Here is a 20767-nt window from a genome sequence, read left to right as displayed (position 1 = left end):
TAGTTGAGGTTTGTGCTTCGTAAAAGCAAAAGAAATACATGGCAGTTGCAAAGCATTCTTAACCTCCAGTGATTTATTGGCCCTCAGCCAAGTTATCAGGGGAATCTAATTCTTCTTTATTATTCAAATAAACCACATTTGGCACCATGGTTCCTTTTCAGAATAGCTTCACAAATAGAATGAGTACTGTCATTTATTTGACCTTGTACTTGTGTGCTGTAGCTATAATTTTATTTGCCATTTCATAGAACAAATGCACAGAAAGGGAAAATAAGGAAATAGGTTATGCTACCAGTAACAGAGTACACCCATAATATACCTGTTGGTTTTGCCTGCTTTATTTTCAAAAGGATAAATTCTCAAAATTTTATTCTTGTTTTCTTTCTTTTTCATCTCTATTATCTATCTCTTATTATGCCAGCAGCTGCACTCTTCATTTTTTGTGAGCTCTCTTTTCAACAGGCCAATCTGCAAACCTGCTCTGTGTCCTGGACAAGTGGGAGCAAAGGTAGGAAATATTTTACTTTAAGATGTGGACCTCACAGGCAGGAAACTACACATCCAATCCTTGCTGAGTACAACCATTGTAAGAGGTGATTAAGAACTTATTTCCTGAATGTAAAAGCATCCTAGCCAACCCTAGTTCATAATATTTTCTATTGAACCTGAAACATCATATGTCAGACAATTTTATCCTTTCTGGATAACACATTTTTATTCTGTTTCTGGATAGACTTTTCTCCCTTTTTGTTACTATTTATGTGTTTTAATAGTTTTGTTATTATTTATGTATTTATGTTTGGTCTAAGTCTCAAACACATACAGACTTAGACTTTTCTAGAGAATTGAAATCTCTCAGGGAAGCACTCACATGGACTTCTAAGTATCGGAAGGAGCGATTTGAGTGCCTCTTCAGTGGTTAGACATTTTCTTTTGAAATCTCATCCCATTTCTAAAGGGAAGTCAGGGACTGAGGATTCCAAAGATGGAAGTTACCCTGGTATCAAAGATTACCTTCTAACTTGGAAAATGTATGAAGAACAAACATTTTTACATCACTACAGAGACACAGTTAAAAAGATGTTTGAATTGGCTACACCATCACAGATCATGCTGTCCAACTTCTAGATATTTCTGGGTCTTTCAACAAATACTACAGTTCATGAAAGAACTGGAAAGTATGTTCAACTATTTCAGCTTGCCTCAAGCTGAGCTATGACAATTAATATAGACTAAAGTCAATATACATAGACTCTTTAACTGGGAGATTGTTGGTCCATTTCTCTTGCTTTGACACTTTACCTTCTCTCACTCATAATTTTCGGCTAACTCTCTTTTCCTAAACTTTGAAATGTATCTCTGTTCTCTGAAATATACATCTGCCAAACTAGCTTAAAATTCTTGGTTAGCATTAGCTGGAAGATAAATTATTCAAAAAAATTATTCAAAAGACATATGTTGATGGGTGTCTACATATAAGCTATATTCATTGTAATGTCAAAAGGGTATTTATTGTGGTTTTCGTTTACTGTTCAAATATACTGTTAGTTTTGCCAGGGGTAACTTTATTATTATAATTTCCAGGCCACCTTCCAAGATATTGTTTTATCAGATTTGTTTACTATTAGTCCTGCAGCTATCTTACAACATTGGCATCCATTTGTTTTGCACCACTAGCTCTGAATGTTCAGAAAAGAGTAAAATTGACTACCATAAATGCTTTCACCTGCTGAGATTCAATACAGAAACTATTTTCCTTTATCTAGGTGACATGAGATTTTGCTTTGCAAATACAAAATATATTTTACATTATTTCCGTGCATACTAGTTAAAAATAAAAATAAACACAAAAAAGCCCCCCCCAAGCCCCACCAAACAAGGAAGAAGTCTTAGAGAAATAAGTTATCTAGAAAGTAAGACTCTGAAGTCAGCACTTGATGAAGATATTTCAAATAGTGATGTACATTATAATGCCTTTAAGTGCAACACTGTCTGGAGGTTCTATATAAATACAAAGTTTTGGAGTATCAGCATAGGGTATATCATTGTTTACTTGCAGTCCAAGAAATACAACACTTCATGTATCACATAACACCAACCCAGAAATTCAGAATTCACTAGTATTTTAAGTTTGGTATGGTGAATATGTATATTTGAGAAATGGTTCTACAGATAGACTTGCCAATATTTTTAGCAACAAATAAGCTTTGACTAGTGATTTAGTAGGATGCAGCTACAGCACTTCTTTTAAAATTATTAAGCGACTAGCAATATAATGCTGTACCAAGAGAACAATATATCAAAAATATATAAATATCGTAGGTCTTAGAAATAGAAAATGTCTCCATAAAGACAGAAGAGAAGCAAAAAACTCAGATATTTTAGTAAATCTCAGTAGATTTAATTTATTATCGGTAAAAATCCATAGTACTAGTTCTGATTTTTGGTAGTTTTTCCATCAGTACTTTCAGTGGTGAATGCATGGAAATATTTGTCCTGCTATTTCTAATACTCTATCTAATATGCAAAAAAAATTTGCTTCATTTAACTGAACCCTTTCCTGAAATGTATATGGATCAAGATGGAGTGTAAAGTCTGAACAACATGATGTGAGTTCAGAGTAAGGAGAGATTTATCAACTGTATAGTTTGAAAGACAGTGGCAGAAAATGCTTTTAACGGGAGACTAACATAGGGTTAAAGCCAAATTTTTCTTGAACAGATGATATTTCAGATGGCCACACTATTCCAGATGCATCAATTTCCTTGAAAATCCAATCCATATATGTGCATATGCTGTGCTGGCAGGAGGACTGACTGAAATGGCCAAAACCCAAGAGCTAATATTCTTTTGGCCAGAATAATGCAATTATTATTTTCCTAGCTATCAGTCTAAGCATACAGAGCCATCTGTTATGCAAAGCAAACATACACATCTCAATTACAGAAAATGCAGTTGCCTTGACAGAATTTGGATTACACCACTAACCAGGGCTGTAAAATTTGTTTTAAGCTAGTGTATAATGGATGCCTTTCAGGAGTTTCCTAATTAGCATTTACCTGCTTAAACTAATTATCCATCCTTCTTCTTTACTGGCTTATTAGACTTTGTTGGATACTATGCATAAACCAGATTAATATGAACATAAGACAATAATAAACATTAAAGTTCCAATTCTTTACTGTATTAGCAACATGGTGGTGCACCGATTTCAAAATATGAGATTCTTGATACTAACTCCCAAACAGATTAAGTCAGGGATTAAAGGCTATTACGAAACGAGGGACTTTAATGAGAGACAAGAATACTGATATGAGCTAGAAACAGCTCTTGCTTCCATTTCTATCATTGGGTTTGCCAAAGCCAGCACAAAATAACAATTACTGAACTTATTACAGCCAATTGCTTGCATGTTCTTCGAGGACTTAATGAGCTTCTATTCGTATTCTTACCAGATAATATTTAAAATTAGTCTTTTTTTGTCATCAAATGTTAAAATTTCCCATTTGATTGTTGGTGGGGTACAGCAAAACTGACAGTAAGTAGCCTATGCTAATAGTTGCTTCCTCATAGCTGTGTGGGTCCCAATTTAAAGTAGCTCAAATAAGTATTATTTCAGATTTTCTTTTCCTCCTCAGGGTGACTCCAGTAGAAGTCGATGGTCCCACTCTGAAAATCATCATGCAAAATATTTCTGCTTCATTTCTAAGTGCAAGCAGAAAGAAGCTATCCTGCCAAAACATTTCTGAATGCTGCAGGATTAGGAATAAACATTAACAACTAACTTTTGCCCCACTTCTGCCTTGCCTTTTAATCTTTGATAAACAGTTGTCAGCAATTAAATGAAAAAAATAATAAAATCCCAAACCAAAACATCCCAAATTACTATACTTTATAAATTCATCTTTTCATATTAGTGAGCACTGGTGAAAGCATCAAAATATGTCCTTGTTGGAACCCTCCCTGCAAGACATTTTAATGGTCTCTTTCAGCATTTCTTGACTCCAAATGACTCCCTGTCATCGTGTCAGCTCCCTGGATAATGCAGGGTACTCCATAAACATCCAGTAATAGGACACAAGGGAAGTACTATTAGAGTGTCCCTTTCCTATCAGGTATAGAGGTTTAAAGTTCAAAACAACTGAGAAAAGAAACTTAATTTGTTCTCAATAAATTAATAATGATCCTTTGTGGCAAAAAGTTTTCATACACATCTCAACATCCAATACTATAGACACATTTTTCAGTTCTGTCTCAGGATGAACAGAATGCAACTTTAAACAGTTAATTCAATAATCCACGCAAAATACAAAAACCAAATTATTATTTCCTCAATAATAATAATAATCAGAAGAATGCATCATACACAGTTATGTTCTAAAATTGAAAGCATGTACTTACTTGGGACAGGCCTAAATAGATGGAGACAGTTTCTGAAATGTACAAAAATTTTCCTTCTTGATTTAGTGCAAATACAAATCCATCCAGGGACTACAGAGTAAGAGATAAAAAAAAGTGAATAGATTAATAAAAAATTCTAAACTACAAGTAGAAATAGATTCAAACAAAGACATCACAGAATAAACTGAGGAAAATATTCTGACTTTTGTTTAAGTGGTTATAATTTGAACCCTTAAGACAATTCCTTTTTATTCTATCTAATTATCTATTATCTATTAATAAACATCATGTGAGTATATTACTAAATCCAAGTTGATGAGTATATTATTAAGTTAATTTATGGGCATGCTTATATCTGTCATATATACTGTATAACATTTATCTCATTTGCTTGATAGAAGAAATATAGAAAAATAAAATGCTCCTTTTTTTTTTTCACATGAAGAAATAAATAAGGAAAACAAATAACCTTCCAACTGAACTGTGTACATAAAAAAAATCACCCCCCATCGTTCAGAATCAAAGCAGAGAATTTCCATTTCCAAAAACTCAAAAGGAGAAAATAAAATCCTGCCATCACTCAAACCACTATGGACCTCAATAATTTGTAAATTAATTGAGGATTACACACACATGCACGCACATGCACGCGTATATGCACACACCATTCTCCTTTTGTGAGACAACAAAGCCAATCAGCAGATTACTGTCAAATATGTTTACAGCTCAGGTCTCTAGAAACGCTATGAATTTCATCCCTTTGGTGTAAAAGTCTAGATCAGATTTTACTTTGACAGGTTCAAGTCTTTGGATGTGGTTTCCATTGCAACTGCAAAAGTCAAAATACAATTGCAGCAACTAATGCATATCTTTTGCAACCTGAGTGCAGTTAATGAACAGAGGACTATATTCTAAACTGTCACAGAGTAAATCACTGCCTATCCAGAAGGGAGTATATCTCTATGAATAATAGTAAATCTTCACTAGGAAGAAACTACCTTCGTACACTATCCATGTCTTTACCTTTCTGCCTGTCATGAGGATGATTATTGGCAAACAATCATTGACTACTGCAAAAGTAAAATCACAAAATTCCAGAAATTAGAAATGCTAAAACAGCTCAAATGTTGTGAGGAACAATGAAAATCCCCAAAAATCCCATCCCAAATATCCCCTGGTGATAAAAGAACATATAAAGGAAGTATTAACTGTAGCATTTGAGAGATTAGCCTGGTTTGGGGAGGAAAAAAGCAGATAAATTTGATGGAGATACATGATAACGAAATCATGTAATCAGTCCTTTGCAAATACACAACAGTGATTTCTGAAAGGCTATAATATTTTTCTTCTGCTGCTTCTTGACAGATTTCTAACAGGCTGCTAGTCAGAAGCTTTCTTTGGCAAAAGTTCACCCCTCTCTGATGTAGTAGGTGGTGGAATTAGTTCAAAATATGAGTTTTCTAAAAATAATAGACCGTGTATTGGAAAACAAACCCTCACTAAAGACACTGCACTAGAAGAAGGCTCTAATTTATATTTATGAATTAATAAAAATGTAAATCTGCATAGATTTCCTTCATGTAAAAACATTTATATTATGCAAGTAATTTATGGCCTCTTATAAATCATCATAATTTCTTTCTCAAATTATTAACATCACTTCCTTGAATTTTTAACATCAATAACAGGTGGAAAATTTGGAATAGTGAAGTTCAAACTTAGATCCATACCAGGACAATCAAAGCCTTTGCACACTTGATCTCTCCCACTATGCACAAGCTCTTACGCAGAAAAGTAAATCTTTAAAGGTCTTAGTGCTCCTGATTCTCTGTCCCGTGTTCCTTTGAGGAAACTGGATTAACCCTCTGTTAAGCTGAGAACCATGACACTGCCTCCCTGGCCACCTGTACAGAACTCCATTCTCCACTGGCAGCAAGGAATTGTCACCATGACTCAGACTAAAGGACTAAATCTGCAGCAGTCTCCCTGGGTCTGTTTCAGATGTTTCAGAACAGTGCTTGGAATATCCATATGGGTAATGACAAGCATACCAGAGATTTCTTACTAGCCCATTCCCAGCAGCTGGCATGATTGCGGCATCTTCCTTTCTTGAGGAAAGATGTTGCATAGGTTATTTGTGTATCATATAAAACAAATTTATTCTTCTCAGTTTTTTATACAGCTTTTTGTGTGGTCTCTTTGCTCTGTTACTCGAGAGAATGACATACAGCTTAAGCACATTTATGATCTGACCTGTTTAGCACCCTGCTTTAGTGTGTAATTATCTGACATATCTGGACAAAGTTTCGCGAGAACCAGAAAAAATAATCCTCCAAGTCACTGATAGCTTTTCTTCTTTTTTACACATCATCTTATTTAGGAATTCAGGCTTAATGAAACAAAAGTTTGAAGAAAACTGAGTACTGATTAGGCAGAAATGTTTCACTCAGTGTAGTTTTGAAATTGGCTGAAACTAGTTTTGCTGGGAAAAAATATAAAAAAATAAAACTATCTCTAGTTGACAATGCTGTACAAAGAAATTTCAATCTCCATGGCAAAAGTTTAAAAGTCAACAGCAACTGGAAGGGTGTTGAAGTGAGAAGTGTTAGCCATCTTAAGCACTCACTACTTTTCCATGCCATTTACTCTGATTCTCTCATTTAGATAGCTTAATTGTTTAGCCTTTTTTTTCCCTCTTTCTTTGTGGGAGACTACTCCTTACTTTTGTCCCCAAATTTATAAGGGAGGTAACTGAGGAGGCACCACTGAAGGACTGGCAGGGCCAACGCAGCACACCAACACCTTTGGATGTGATCAGTCACTTCCTGCGCCATAAAACTTGTTCATTAAGCCAGCTGAGTACTAAGTCATGGTCATTCTTTCCCCATTTCTTTTTCCACCTCTCTGAAGCTGCACTTATGTGCAACTACTGATCAAATTCAGCATTTTGTTCAATAGAGCAAAATCAGAAAGTTTATTTACTCGTGTTTTGAAAGAGCCACTGATTAACAGCTAATGGACATCTTACTACTTCCATGCCCAAAATACAAAGACCTTAGAACAAATACTCCAAGTACCAAGCTCAAGTCCCAACACCTAAGAAAAAGGACAATAAAAATAGGAGGAGAAATAGCCGGCTTCCAATGCAAGGCAGTTCCTCCCACTAGTAAGAAAGGGCTGAGACAGAGCACTTTAGTGACAATGTTGTTGTTCCTTTTACAGGTCAAACAGTAGTTCTGAAGGACTGTCTCATTCGTTATTCATAGGTATTATTTATGAATATTTATTATTTAAGTAATGCGTGTTGAAATTTTTCAATTTTTCATAAAGCGTACGTCCTTTGTGCATGCCAAGAGAGCAGCAGACTTCAGAGAAGGTTCAAGGCAACATAACACAGGCTATGTTATATACTGGAGAAGAGTATGTGATACCACTGTATACTACATATTCACAAACAATTTTGTTTCAATGAGAAATATCTGGAAGTATTATTCATGTTACTTATGTATAACTAAGGACAAAACAAATGAGAGAATGGTAGTGGATTGAGTCAGCTTTCAAATATCTCTTTTGGAAGGAGCACCACAGTGCTTTCCAGACAGAATTTCTGAACAGCTTCAATGTAGCTCTCATGCAGATAGGATTTCTGTTCTGGACATTCCAGAGTTAACTATAATATTAAAGTAGGGTCTGAAAAGGTAACTGGGTTTTCATAATGTCCTATTTTCATTAAAGGAGAGACCATGAATATAAGCAAAATTTTCTTGATGTAATTTCTCTCTGGGTTTTTTTTTGAGTAAATGTAGTTGACTGTCATAAACCCAGTCCTATTCTCATCTAGTGTGGCAGCTGAGAAAGGGTCAGGGTGACCCCAAATGCCAATTTTGACCACAATCCAATTTAAGGTAGACTGGCAACTTCTTGTTTAAAACTACACTTACTGGCTTTATGCAAAATGTGATTAAAGCTGAAGCTCTCTATTACTTTTGATTTCAGAAAACCATTATGTATTATGCTGTTTCAATCACCACAGGCTACTTTTTAATTTATTTTTTTTTAACTGCCCCACTGTTTTCAACAGGCACCAATTAAGATTCTGGGGTCAAAGGGTTAATTACATCTTCTTACCCACTATGTAGAATTTTCTGATTATTAACCAAGGTTGGATTAAGATGAAAAAGAACCGACACAAATGTTAATGCTTGCCCCTCCTCAAGAAGATTTATCATAATACCATGCTGAAATCTATATGCTCTCTTCAAAGCTGTTAAAGAATGAAATCTTGCAGGGAACACTAAAATAAATGCTTTAAAGACATGCAAGTATCTGATTTATTGAGTCAGTTTCCTTATTCCTGAAAACTGTTCTAAATTAGCCAGGCAGGACTGATACAAGTTTCTCTCTGTCACATATGAGCAAGTCAATGTGGTAGACACGAAGGAAATGAGACTCAGATTTAAAAGTCACTAGCTGCAGCACCCCAGAACAATAATGCAAATTAGTATAATTTATGTCCACTGACATCAGAATAATGCAAAAATGTAAAGCATGGGTTTTTAACCCAAAATACTCACTGTCTTTTACAGTATTTGAAGCATAGTGAGGTTATTTCCTTTCAGGATATGAAACCCACTGTAGCACTTTGACCGAATATGCACTTATGTATAATGCATCATAGTAAATGGATTTATATTTGTCAGAGGAATTTTGTCCCAGACATTTTTGCATATTCCCACTACAGGCAAATTTAATTCACTGGAGTCTTACTACAGTGTCCTTCTGGAGAATATCCTCATATTTCACACTATCCATGAAGTCCCTAGTTCCTTCTAGTGTGCTCCAATGCTTCAAAAAACCCTGTTACCCTGACCTAAACTCCAGTTAGAGTGAAGAATTACCAGTAGGCTAGGTTATTTTAATGACAGATTATTTTAAACTAAGCCTTCACCATCTGTTCCACCCCCTAATTATGAATGCAAAAAGGACATATTTCACAATTACATCAGTAAAAAGTAAGATATACATGATTTAAATGCATGCATGTGTTCTTTGTCCAATGCAGCACGCATCTGTGATGCTTTTCTCATCATTCAGGCTCTGATCGGGAGTTAGGGGCTGGGGAAGGGAATACTCCCCCTGATAAAACAGACTAATTGATATACTAAACTTTTTCCTGGAAAGCAGATCATCTTAATTAGAATTTTTCACTTTTATGACATAGTGATACTATAACTGGAGCTAAGCATTTATTTAAGGACAAAGACTGTCACCAATTAGACATACAAAATTCAGTAACAGTGAAAATATTTCACTTTTTTTAAAAAAAGAGAAGAAGCATTGGATGCAATTGACATTTATGAAAGAAAATAGTCCCTCTCTTACAATAGACATACAATTGTGTTATTTACTCATTGATCGTGTCACAACATGGCTTAAAAATATGATTTCCTAAAGAAAGAAACAAAAACGTAGGTTTCATTTCAATATGGCAACCATTTGTGGATGGGGGGTAAAAATGAAATAAATGGCATAAATGATGGCTAGCAGAAATCTGTACCTCAGTACCCATCTTCTGCGCTCTCATTATTAAGATATCAGAGCAATATCCTCCAGCAACATCAACAAACATGCAAAAGCTTATTTAGCTACTTAGGTGGAAAATCTGACCTTGGGCTTTCACAATTAAAGTACTATGAGACAATTGGAGTATTGTGCTGGGAAATAAGATTTTGCATGGGATATATTTGATACACATGAATAAAAATGAGCAACTGAAGTTGGATGATCTACTAACTTACACAAATCTCTAAAAGCTTTATTTGTCCTCTGCCATCTTTTTAATCCCCTGCAAACAAACAAACAAAGCAACCCCAAATAAACAAAATGAAAAGCCCACCCCCAAACAAAAGCCCAAATTAAGAAAAAAAACAAACAAAACCCCATAAGATTTATTTTAGCCTTCCTTGGGCTACAAGCTTTTTACTGCTGAGCAAAAATCCCAACATAAAATACACAGAAATTCTGGTTTTCAGCTTTCATGCTGCTGCCATTTTTCAAACACAGTCCACCATAACAGTTATATGGCTACATGACCATGGGCTCCTTGTGAATTAATGACAAATACTTGGCAACAAGGCAGCATGCCTTTGGCACCAAAACAACTACAGTAAAAGAGATGAGGTAAGGGGACAAACTCAAAGGATGTGGTTAGCATGGACTTTGATGCCAGCTTCCTTATTTGTCATTTTTGTGCTCTTTGCTCGTGTGGTCAGGATGCAATTTATGACAACAAGGGAGTGCCAAAAAATAAATTTGTCAGTAATAAGGAGGTCTGCTTTATAGCTCAAAGCCAAGAAATGAAGGAGGAGGAGTAAGCTTTACTGATTCCCTTGATGCATCTTTCACAGACTATGTATGTTTATACATCCAAAACAGCAAAAACTTGCAGTGGCAGTTTCACTACTTGATTAGAAAAAAACAAATGTTATTCCAGAACAGAACGACTGCAAAAGTAGAAAGTGTAGAAGAGAAAAGTTTAGAGGCAAGAAAAATGTTTAAAGGTGGCAGTCAAGTTCTTAGGATGTACTCCCTAGACTGTTCACTGATAATATATTGACAAGTATCAGAGGTAAGTTTGAGAATCACAGCAAGATTACAAATCTCTAAGTGATGGATGTTCAAGAAAAAAAATCTGAGATTTTGTATGACAATTTTTGGAGTACAAAAGCAATAAATGACTTTTAGGAATCTCTGCCCTGTAGATAGAAATATTATTTTTTTCTAGAAGGCTGTTCTATATTGCTGCATAATCTCAAACCAACCTGTGAAGCCATCTAGTAAAGCACTGAACTTTTATCTTTATGATTTCTGATGAGTTCCTAACCTTTCATTATTTAGGATTCCTACAGCTCCTAGAGCTAGTCCCAGACTCTTTGGACAGGAGATTGTGATGTCAATGGCTGCATGCCACATAATGCAATCAGGTGTATTTATTTAGGATAAGACATGTCATACAGAGATTACATTATGCATCTCTTCCCCTGAGAAAGTGATCACTTCGGGTCAGGATTAAGTGTACATCTATCTGTGGACTGCCTTTGTTTTTGAATACATAGTGTGAATGTAAGTGGTTCCTGCCCTTTGGTGGTACAAATATTACAATCAGTTATGCATTTCTGCACTGAGAGATGCTGCCCTGAGTAAAGGACTTGACAATGAATGTACCTGCATAACATTTACTAAATAAGTGCCAGAAGTGAGAGTAAGCTGAAGCAGCAGCAGGAACATAGATACACAGAGCTAACAGAATGAGGGCTTCAGCCCCCAGACCTGCACCACAGACCACACAGCAAGAGATTGTGGGAACCTGATCTGACTGAAACACTGGGCAAGGAGAAGAAAAACAGATTGTGGGAACAAGAAGCATTGTGAATGTTACTGTTTCCCAAGCTGCAAGTTTGAAGCCCTTTTAAGTTTATGTATAAATATTTCAGTTTATGTAAGCTCAATTCAAATTGATCGTATATTCGTTGTGTATTTGCATGTTTGGTTAGTTTTTCTGTCAATCTACACAACCTGACACTATGTGAAAGCAAACAGATAAAGGTAGCTAAATGTCAGTTGTCCAAAAACCTAGGTGAAAAAACTAAAAGGAAATTTTTTTTTTATAGCGAGTTAATTTGACTCTTAAAATATCATCTGTGCACTCCAGAGGTACTCAGATGCTGTGGTGATTGATCCTGACAATTGGCTTGCTAGAATTTGACCTCTGTCCCAGACCTGAATATGTGTTCTCACTTGCCTCACACAATTTCATACATATGAAGCAGAGGCTGTGTTCAAGGAAGAACAGGATGAGAAGCTTGTGTTTAGCATATTTAATCTATTAGATGGCAATACATACAACCAAAATAGACTTGAATGAGAAACTTAGTTGAGTTCTTTGATACATAAATCATTCTGATTTATACTCTTCTTGAAAGAAGAACATCTTGAGAATACTTTTCAGGCAATGGAAAACAGATATAAATAAGAACACAGAACATTAAGAATAGATCCATAGTCTACCCAATACACTGCTGTTTCTAACTGTAACCCTTTAAGTTACATGGAAAAAAAAAATTAAAAACTCATGTTCTTATCTTCAGCCTCTTATTCCACGTTATAACGCAAAGAAGTAACAACCTGGTCCTCATATGCTAAGAGTTCCTCCAGCTGTCATTAATCCTTGAACTAATGCAGGAGATCTGTTTGCTACACCCATTCTTCCTCCACCTATGGGAGTGTGGAGAAGTTCCACATATGTTCCCTCTGAAGTCTTCCAGAATCCATAGACAGCTGGGCTAAATTAAAGCAGACATTCGTTTTTCCACCAAAAACCAGTACATAGAAGCCTCCAAAATTGTTTCTGCCATTTGGATCCCTAATCTTGTGATTTTAATCCTTGAATCTGGCTTGGCACAAATCAGAACATGCTAGTTACTAGAAGATGGGTTCATTGAGACATGGGAAAAAAAAAATAAAAAAGAAAAATAAGAAAAAAGCCCACAAAACTATAACCCCTTAAGGTTTTTATTTTGAAGTGGTTCTTGCAACTCTGAACATTGTTTCCTCTACTCTGCAGGTATTTCTCTCTATACCCCACAAACAGCATTCAAATCCATGGTTAGTTTTTTCCAGATTTAACAGAGGTCTTACATAAATTCCTAGAGGTTTAGAGAAAATGGATTTAAAATGCAGATGAGACCTCTGAGAGCCTTTGCAGCAGTAAAAGCTTGACTTTGAGTTTCGGTAGTATTAGACATCATGGAACAGAGACCTTTCAAACGTCCTGATCACTGAAAAACACCCAGGTTACACTGTCTTATAGCACAAAAGTCAGTACAAGTCAGGATGCAAATCTACACAAAACTATGCTGTGCTATTCTGGTTCTCACAGAAGCTTTGATTTCCATTCACGTATCTGTGCAGGGAGCACAGGAGTACTGCAACTACATGGGACAAAGAAATTTCTGAAACAAATTGGATACTTCATTAATAATAAAAAATATTTCAAAATCTTCCCCTGAAATGATTATCCACGACATCTACATTCTTCATGGTAAAGTTGATATCTTTATGCTGGGTTGCAATACTTTGTGCAAGGGTTTTGAGCTTACAGCGCTTCAGTCCAGAAGTACATTTCACACAAAAGTGGGAAACGCACATTTATGTGAAAATCAATTATCCCGAGGGAACTGGAGGTCTGGTCCTGAATGAATGTGAGGAAATCAACTCAGTTTGCCACTACAAAACACTTTTGCTATGTTGACCTTCCACTTCTGTTTCACAGCTGGAGTATGAGACCAGGTGAGAAGACAGTATGTAGGTTTGCCACCAACAGGACTCTAATCTCACCCTAGGCTATGAAGAAACACTGCGTTTCTCTCTCCCTCCCTCTTCTCCTTTTTTCTTTTTTTTCCCTGGGCTCACCTCTAATGCCTGTGTTGGTAAAGATAAGTACGGATTTTGCTGTTTACCAGCTCATTGCATAAATTCAAGCATATCAACAGCACGGAGCAGCTCTTCCAATGAAAAAGGTTTATATTCTTTTTAAAATACAAGCTAATATATTACAGTGGCACCTCTGACTGCTGTGATAATTAAGGGTCTGTTTGTATTTCCATAATAAAATCCTATTCTCTAGTGTGGGGACTGGTAAGTGAGTTATGATTTGTCCAGAAGCCAGAAACACAAGGTTTCAACTAATAATATTTTTTTTCCTTTTAGAGACAGACAATGCTCATCTGTATTTTTACACAGAGTTTCAGTGTGCAGCCAAATTATTATGCTATTCCCTTAAGGGTCAGCTTAAGCAGAAAGTATCAGTAACCTGCTCATCAAGGGGTGCTCAAGACTTCCTTGAAAGTGCAGAATTCAGTAGCTGTTGTTGTGCCAATAATCCACAACACCATATTATCTAAAGAGCCCTGAATAAGTCTTGACATCATCAAACCTTAATGCTATTTATTGCACATGTCAACAATCTATATGTTGTATCTCGTGTCCCAAGCAGGTACTGACAAGATTGCTCTCCACTCTTACTACCTGATTGACTCTAATTTGTAAGAGACCTGAAGCTTAGTCTCTCCCTAATCTGACTGTGGTAAAAATGCCTTCATAAATGAAAGTGATGAAAGAAAACTCATCTTCTTGCCAAATGTTAGCACCATTTTCCTGTTATTCAGAATCGCGCAGAGAAAACCAAGGAAACACTTCTAATTTCTAACTATGATGCTTTAAACACAGAGTATTTAAAGTGGGAGTGTAACGTCCCAGCTTTTCTTGCTTTCACTACAACGTTTTTCTTCTTTCTGCTGCCATGTATTTCCAGCTAAGCATTGCTGGAATTAAGTTCTCCCTCAGAAGTTTCCTGCACCATTTCCCAATTCTGCAATGAATTTACTATGACACACACTGATATCACAAACTAGTAATAAAACTACTAAAGAAAAATCATATAATACAACAAAGTCCCATGTATTTGCAATTGTCTCCTGTCTTCAGAACTGTCTACTTTTAGACCCAAAGCAATACTGTACATGTTTGCCTGATTTTCTTCATATTTTCTCCATCTTTTCCCCTTTAAATCATGGAAAAACTACACTGAACCAAAATCAAATAGGATCATAGAATGGTTTGGGCTGAAAGGGACCTTTAAAGGCCATCTCCAACCTCCCTGAAATGATCAGGGACATCAATCAGATGTGATGGCTCAGATCCCGTCCAACCTGACTTTGAATGTCTCCAGGGATGGTATCCATAACCTCTGTGGGCAACCTGTGCCAGCGTTTCTTTACCTTCATCATAAAAAATTTCTTCCTTATATGTACTCTGAATCTACCCTCTTTTAGTTTAAAACTATTACCCCTTGTCCTATCAAACTGCACTGCCAGTGCTTTTTATTCTGCCATGTGAATGTCTTTGCAGTTCTGATTTGGTTCCATTACCATGCCCAAATGAACATGCTGCCTGACACACCACACAGAAAGCGGTATAGATAGACTTCTGCATGTAAATTTGCCATTTTAATTGGCAGCAACCCCTCCAACTTAAAATAAATAAATTTAAGTGGTCATGCTTTAATGAGTTCCGACATATATCTGAATTTCTTCAATCTGTTTTCAGTCAGTAAAGTGAAAAAGAAATGGTATTTTATCAGTCATTCCCTGACTCTGGTTTGAAACCAGATGGGAAAGAGCAGAAGCATACACACACAAGATAACTGCAACAGAAATATAACCAAATGTTTTCCACATCTGAGAAGACTGTTTGAGTTCTGAGCAGGGTTTAAAATTTAAACAGTTTTTTTAGCCGAGATACAATCCTTAGCAGGATTAAAATTCAGCTTGAGGACACTTCCTATCATACTTAAGTCTGGGTTTATTTCTAAATTAAAATTTTAATGGAAAATAAAATAAACACATTAAAGTGCTTAGAAATTCAAAACACTTTTTGACCCCTAAAAGATGGACATTAATGGCATATGAAACTTTAAATCATCCTTGTTTCAAAATGCAATATATTGTGCAATTTATTTCTACCTAAACCTTGTTGGGATAAAATTCTCCCTCACAGGCTTCCTGTGCCATTTCCAAATCTTCAATGAAGTTGCTATGCCACCCACTGATACCATGAACTAGTAGGAAAATTAATAAAAAATCATATGATTCAACAAATGTAGAACTAGAATTACCAATAGGGAATGAACAAGAAAAGGAAAAAATCTGACAAAACCAGTTTTGGAAAGCAAACAGAAAATATGTACATACAACAGCTAATTTCAAATAGTGTCCCAAAATTTACATATCAGGTTCTACCTACAGCCAACTCCTAAAAAAAATCTCTTACTCATGCCAAAACTATCTCCTTCTGAGGAATCTCATTCTTTTGACACCAAAACTTAATCAATTGCAGAATTAGTGTTTCCTAAACCACTCTTTAATAGCAATCTGAAACCAAACCAAACCTAAAGTCTTGATGAATGTGTAATATATTGCCTTTATTCCAAATAAAAGAGGCTTCAGTTACCTTTTCAATATATTCAATAAGATGTGCAGATAGGTCTTTAAGTCTACAGGCCTTGAAGTTAAAATAGATTAGATAAAAATACTGAGTATAAGTTAAAATCTGTGGATGGCAAATCAATTGCACAGATTGGAAAGCATTTCTGTTAATCTGTAAAGGTAAACTGGAAGATTTTTGTTATTTCTAAGAAAGACATAAATTTAAGCTGTATAAACATCATGAAATCTATTGGATTCTCAAAGCCACAGGAAAGGAATTTAAATGCACAGAATAAAAAGAAATCCCAGAAGTTGGGGTGAAACTTTATCATGCAAAGGGAATTTCCAGAGACTAACTACTGATACAAAGCACAGACATACTGGATTTGGAGCAAAGCTGTACAAATTTATCAATATTTTGTGTCTCACATACGAACGTGTACTACTGTCTCTGACCTACAATAATTAGACTACAAATAGTAGTTAATTTCAAAAATCACAATTATCCAACTCCTTTAAAAGCTCTTTCTTATCACACACTGAAATGTTATGCTTCTGTACAAATGATATCATAAACTGCTGTTGCAAATACTACAGCTCCAAATCGCATTTATTATTTGTAAATGCTTGTTGAACACAGCAGGTGGCAAAATGATTTAGCATCGTGAACAAATACATATGGTTGCTTGAGCCCCAATTTTAGAGTAGATAAACCTATTTTCTGGTCCTACATTTAATGGACTAGAAACAAGCAATATGCAGCTAAACCACCGTACATATTCTGGCAACTCTCTACTTCAAATGAACTTTCTCATATGAACTACTGTGCTTAAAACAACTTAAAAGCAAATCACAGGTCTCACATATTCAATGACTGCCTCATCTGCAATATTTCCTCTTACAGTTTTCAAAGAAGATTATGCACAATGGAAAAGAAAATGCAAAGGTAAAAGCAAGTGTTATGTAGTCTAAAATCAATAGACAGAGAGAGGACATTAGCCAAGACGCTAATAAAAAGATGCTGCCCCAGACAGTAACATAAAGGGCCCTGATATATTTTTCTCTTCAGAAATACTATTCCTTATGCCAATTTTCCCTTAGCACTGCAGTAGTTTCTCTGTGTATATACACGTCATCTTACTTTTTTCTCTTGTTCCAATTTTATGTTTGCATTTTATTTTCTCATTTCCTTCCTGCTACTCCCCTGTTTCTCTTTACTGGCTTGATGTTTACACAGACCTTTACTAGAATTGCAGGGTTTGGAGAGATCCCATTTTTCTTCTTTGTTGTAATGCCCACAGTTTTTTTTCCCAGAGAAAAGATAAGTTTACCCAGAAAATAAAAAGCTAATACAACCTTTTGCTCATCAACAAAGTATGTCTTGCTGTAGCCAGGAATAAGTTAATAAAACAAGGAAAAAGCTTAGTGGCTTAAAGAAAAAAAACACACCTCCTTGGGGTTATGAACGAACAGTGTTGTTTTTTCTTCCCAGCGTGCAAGGATTTAATTAAGTGATAACAGTCACCTTGGGGTGGCTGCACAAGGCAATAATATCTAGGTGAAGAAAAATGCTGAAGAGAGTTGAGTATAGTCAATTTATCTTCAGAGAAGGCAATAAATGAACAAAGCATAGGTATTTGGCTGATTGTTTTGGAATGTTTCCATTACTGATAAACATCAAAAATAAAAGGACAAAGATTTGGTATTTTCAGTATCTGAAATGCATTAAATACAGAAAGAAACGAAAGAATAAATCACTGTGAGGTCATATCCTAGAGTTCTAATTGCAAACGGTTTGGTAATTATTCAAGCTAAACATAGAACAAGGGAATTTTAATGTTGACACAAAGGATAGAAATACAGCTGAGATGTGTATTTATAGCAAACACAAAACACTGTATGAATTTCACTCTGGAGAAAAAAAATGGTAAGTGTAGATGGAAAGAAGTGATATATATTACACAAATATATGCAACTTCGCAGCCAGCAACCCAAATTCGAGGATTTAAAAATATGTTTGTGGGAGCTCTTCAGGAAACAAGCAGCAAGCTCAATTATCTGTAAGCCTATGTTCTGCCACCCCCATATGCAGAGAAAGAGATGTGTGAGAAACAGCAACATGAAACAGAGAAGAAAGACAACCAGGGAGAAACATTCTCCTTTTCCACAAAGCTACTAACAATTTGTTTTACATTACTTGCAACATAGGGTTTGAAAGGAATACGTGGGCTGTCTTTAGGGGGTGTGATATGTTCAGAGGGGACTGAAAGCTTTGTAACCAGTATTTCCAGTAACAGTACTTAGTCTTCCAAAACTCAGCACAACTCCTAATACAGCTACAATAGTTCTTAGCCAGCAGCATATTTGGCCAAACAGGCACAAATCATGCTAATGATTTTTTTACATGGGAGAAACAGAACAAATATGCCAATAATCTTGGGAATTCATCACATTCCTTTGTCCCCCTCAAGCTGGAAAATCTCATTCTTTTTAGATTTGATATTTTTCCTGAATCTGTTCTTCAGCAATGAGGGAATTGATAGCTATTTCCTTGAGTTTACAACTGGTTTAAATACTCCTCACCCACACACGTCTGCATGGAGAGGATGAAACCTACAGACAATTGTTTTTTAACTATGTGGGCAGATACTCTTTCACAAAGAAGAAAAGTCAATAATGAATGGCTCACACAGTGTCTTGAGGAAAAAAAAATGAAATATGCCTGTGTTTGTGGGACAATATGAGAGCAGGACAGAGTTTGAAGGAAAAATATTAATTTCTGAAAAACAGAACATTTTCAGCTTGAACATAAACTTCAGAACAAATTTCACTAAATTGTCTCATTATGACTTCTAGTGTGTGTTCAGCTAAAGTATTTAAATAAACAGTTTGTCAGGGCCTGTGTTTTTAAGGCCCTGTAAGTAAGAGCTAAATTAACAATTGCTTCCACACCAATTACTTTCCTTCTAAAAGCAGTATGTCCTTTAAAAACACTTTATGAACTATATACATGCATTCATTTCTCACCTGTAGGAGGCTGAAGCTTTATGACCTGCCCAACACTATTGTTCATCCTTGTTCATGAACTATTGTTCATGACAAACATTCACCCAGTTAAAACTACAAACTTCTAGGTTACTGCCATCAAAACACTAGGAAAAAACTTGCATAATACAATGACCAAGGTTCCCCTTTCCAATTACCATGGAAGTTCTGCACAGTCACAGAGATGGGTCGAACAGGTTTTCGAACTCCAGGTTTTTGAACTGGAAATATGGATTAAAATCTGACTTCACAGAATTAAAAGTGTTCCACACATGCCTCCAGTTAAGGTGTGACATTAGCTACATGACCAGAGTGCAGGTCTTGGAATTAAAATGCAATATCCATCTCGTGCATGAGATTACACACTCACTCTTCTATACGTTTGGCCATTTTCTCTCTTGTATTTCCCCCCCCTTTTTTCTCTTTTGATTTTTTTCTCTTTTTAATGATTATTGGAAATTAAGAAGATTTTATAATGCGAAATATGAACTGGCTTGTTTTCCTGAACTATTGCTTTGGCATCTCCTTCACTAATTCAGAATATTTGCCTGTTTTGAGGTACTGATCAAGCAGTGCCAGATCAAGCTCTTGTCTCTGACTCCTCCTTCCTGTCTTCAGGATACAGTGCACTTCTCATGAATCCAGAGGGTTAAAAACTTGGAGTCAGTTCCAGAGCGTGTTGGAAGGACATGACTTAGATAGATTTGAGGGATGGAAAGGAAGCAGATTTGAAGGTCTAACAAAAATGCTAGAAAAAGCCCAAAGATAGGGAGTAGATCTCACAATAGCAGGAGCAAGATAAGACTCACTTGAAGTTGTAGAAAATATAAAAGAAAATGAGAAAATATAATGACTATAAAGGACAGAATGAGGAAAAAAGGGGAACAGAACAACAAGCACTGAAAAGAGAACAGAAGGACCACAAATGTGCAAAAAAAAGATGAGTGCAAGAGAAGACTGAAGAAAAAGAGGGAGACAGCTATTAAGTTGCACTTCTAGTAAATAATTTCACAGAATAAGTGCCAAACCATTGCAGGCTTTAGTGTGAATATAGAGTTATGGCATCCAGAAAGTATTTGGTTCTTCAAAAAGCCCACAGATAATATCATCTCTGGAGCAGCTTATGTGGCAAGTGCACGAGTCAGGACAGACTCGGAAATGTCTGAACCGAAGCATAGATGAAGAAGGATGATTTCTTTTCTTCTGAAGGACCTTTCCCAAACTTTTAATGTTACATACCTATTCTTGCCAGGGATAACTTTTATTCCTTGCTTCCA

The 20767-nt window shown here is 35.8% G+C and overlaps 1 protein-coding gene across 2 annotated transcripts in view; it reads right to left on the bottom strand.

Moving 5' to 3' along the window:
- NPAS3 (neuronal PAS domain protein 3) overlaps positions 1 to 20767 on the bottom strand; it is a 591199-nt gene that overhangs the window by 177926 nt on the left and 392506 nt on the right. For both annotated transcript variants that reach the window (XM_088057760.1, XM_088057761.1), the window contains exon 4: positions 4402 to 4491. In XM_088057760.1, the coding sequence (XP_087913886.1) occupies positions 4402 to 4491 (90 nt within the window). The remainder of the gene's footprint in view (positions 1 to 4401; positions 4492 to 20767) is intronic.

This window comes from Pseudopodoces humilis, chromosome 7, assembly GCF_049639895.1.
Source record: "Pseudopodoces humilis isolate 2021_Gansu_Grassland_sample_001 chromosome 7, ASM4963989v1, whole genome shotgun sequence".
Taxonomy (NCBI): domain Eukaryota; kingdom Metazoa; phylum Chordata; class Aves; order Passeriformes; family Paridae; genus Pseudopodoces; species Pseudopodoces humilis.
This window is presented reverse-complemented; position numbering and strand designations above follow the sequence as displayed.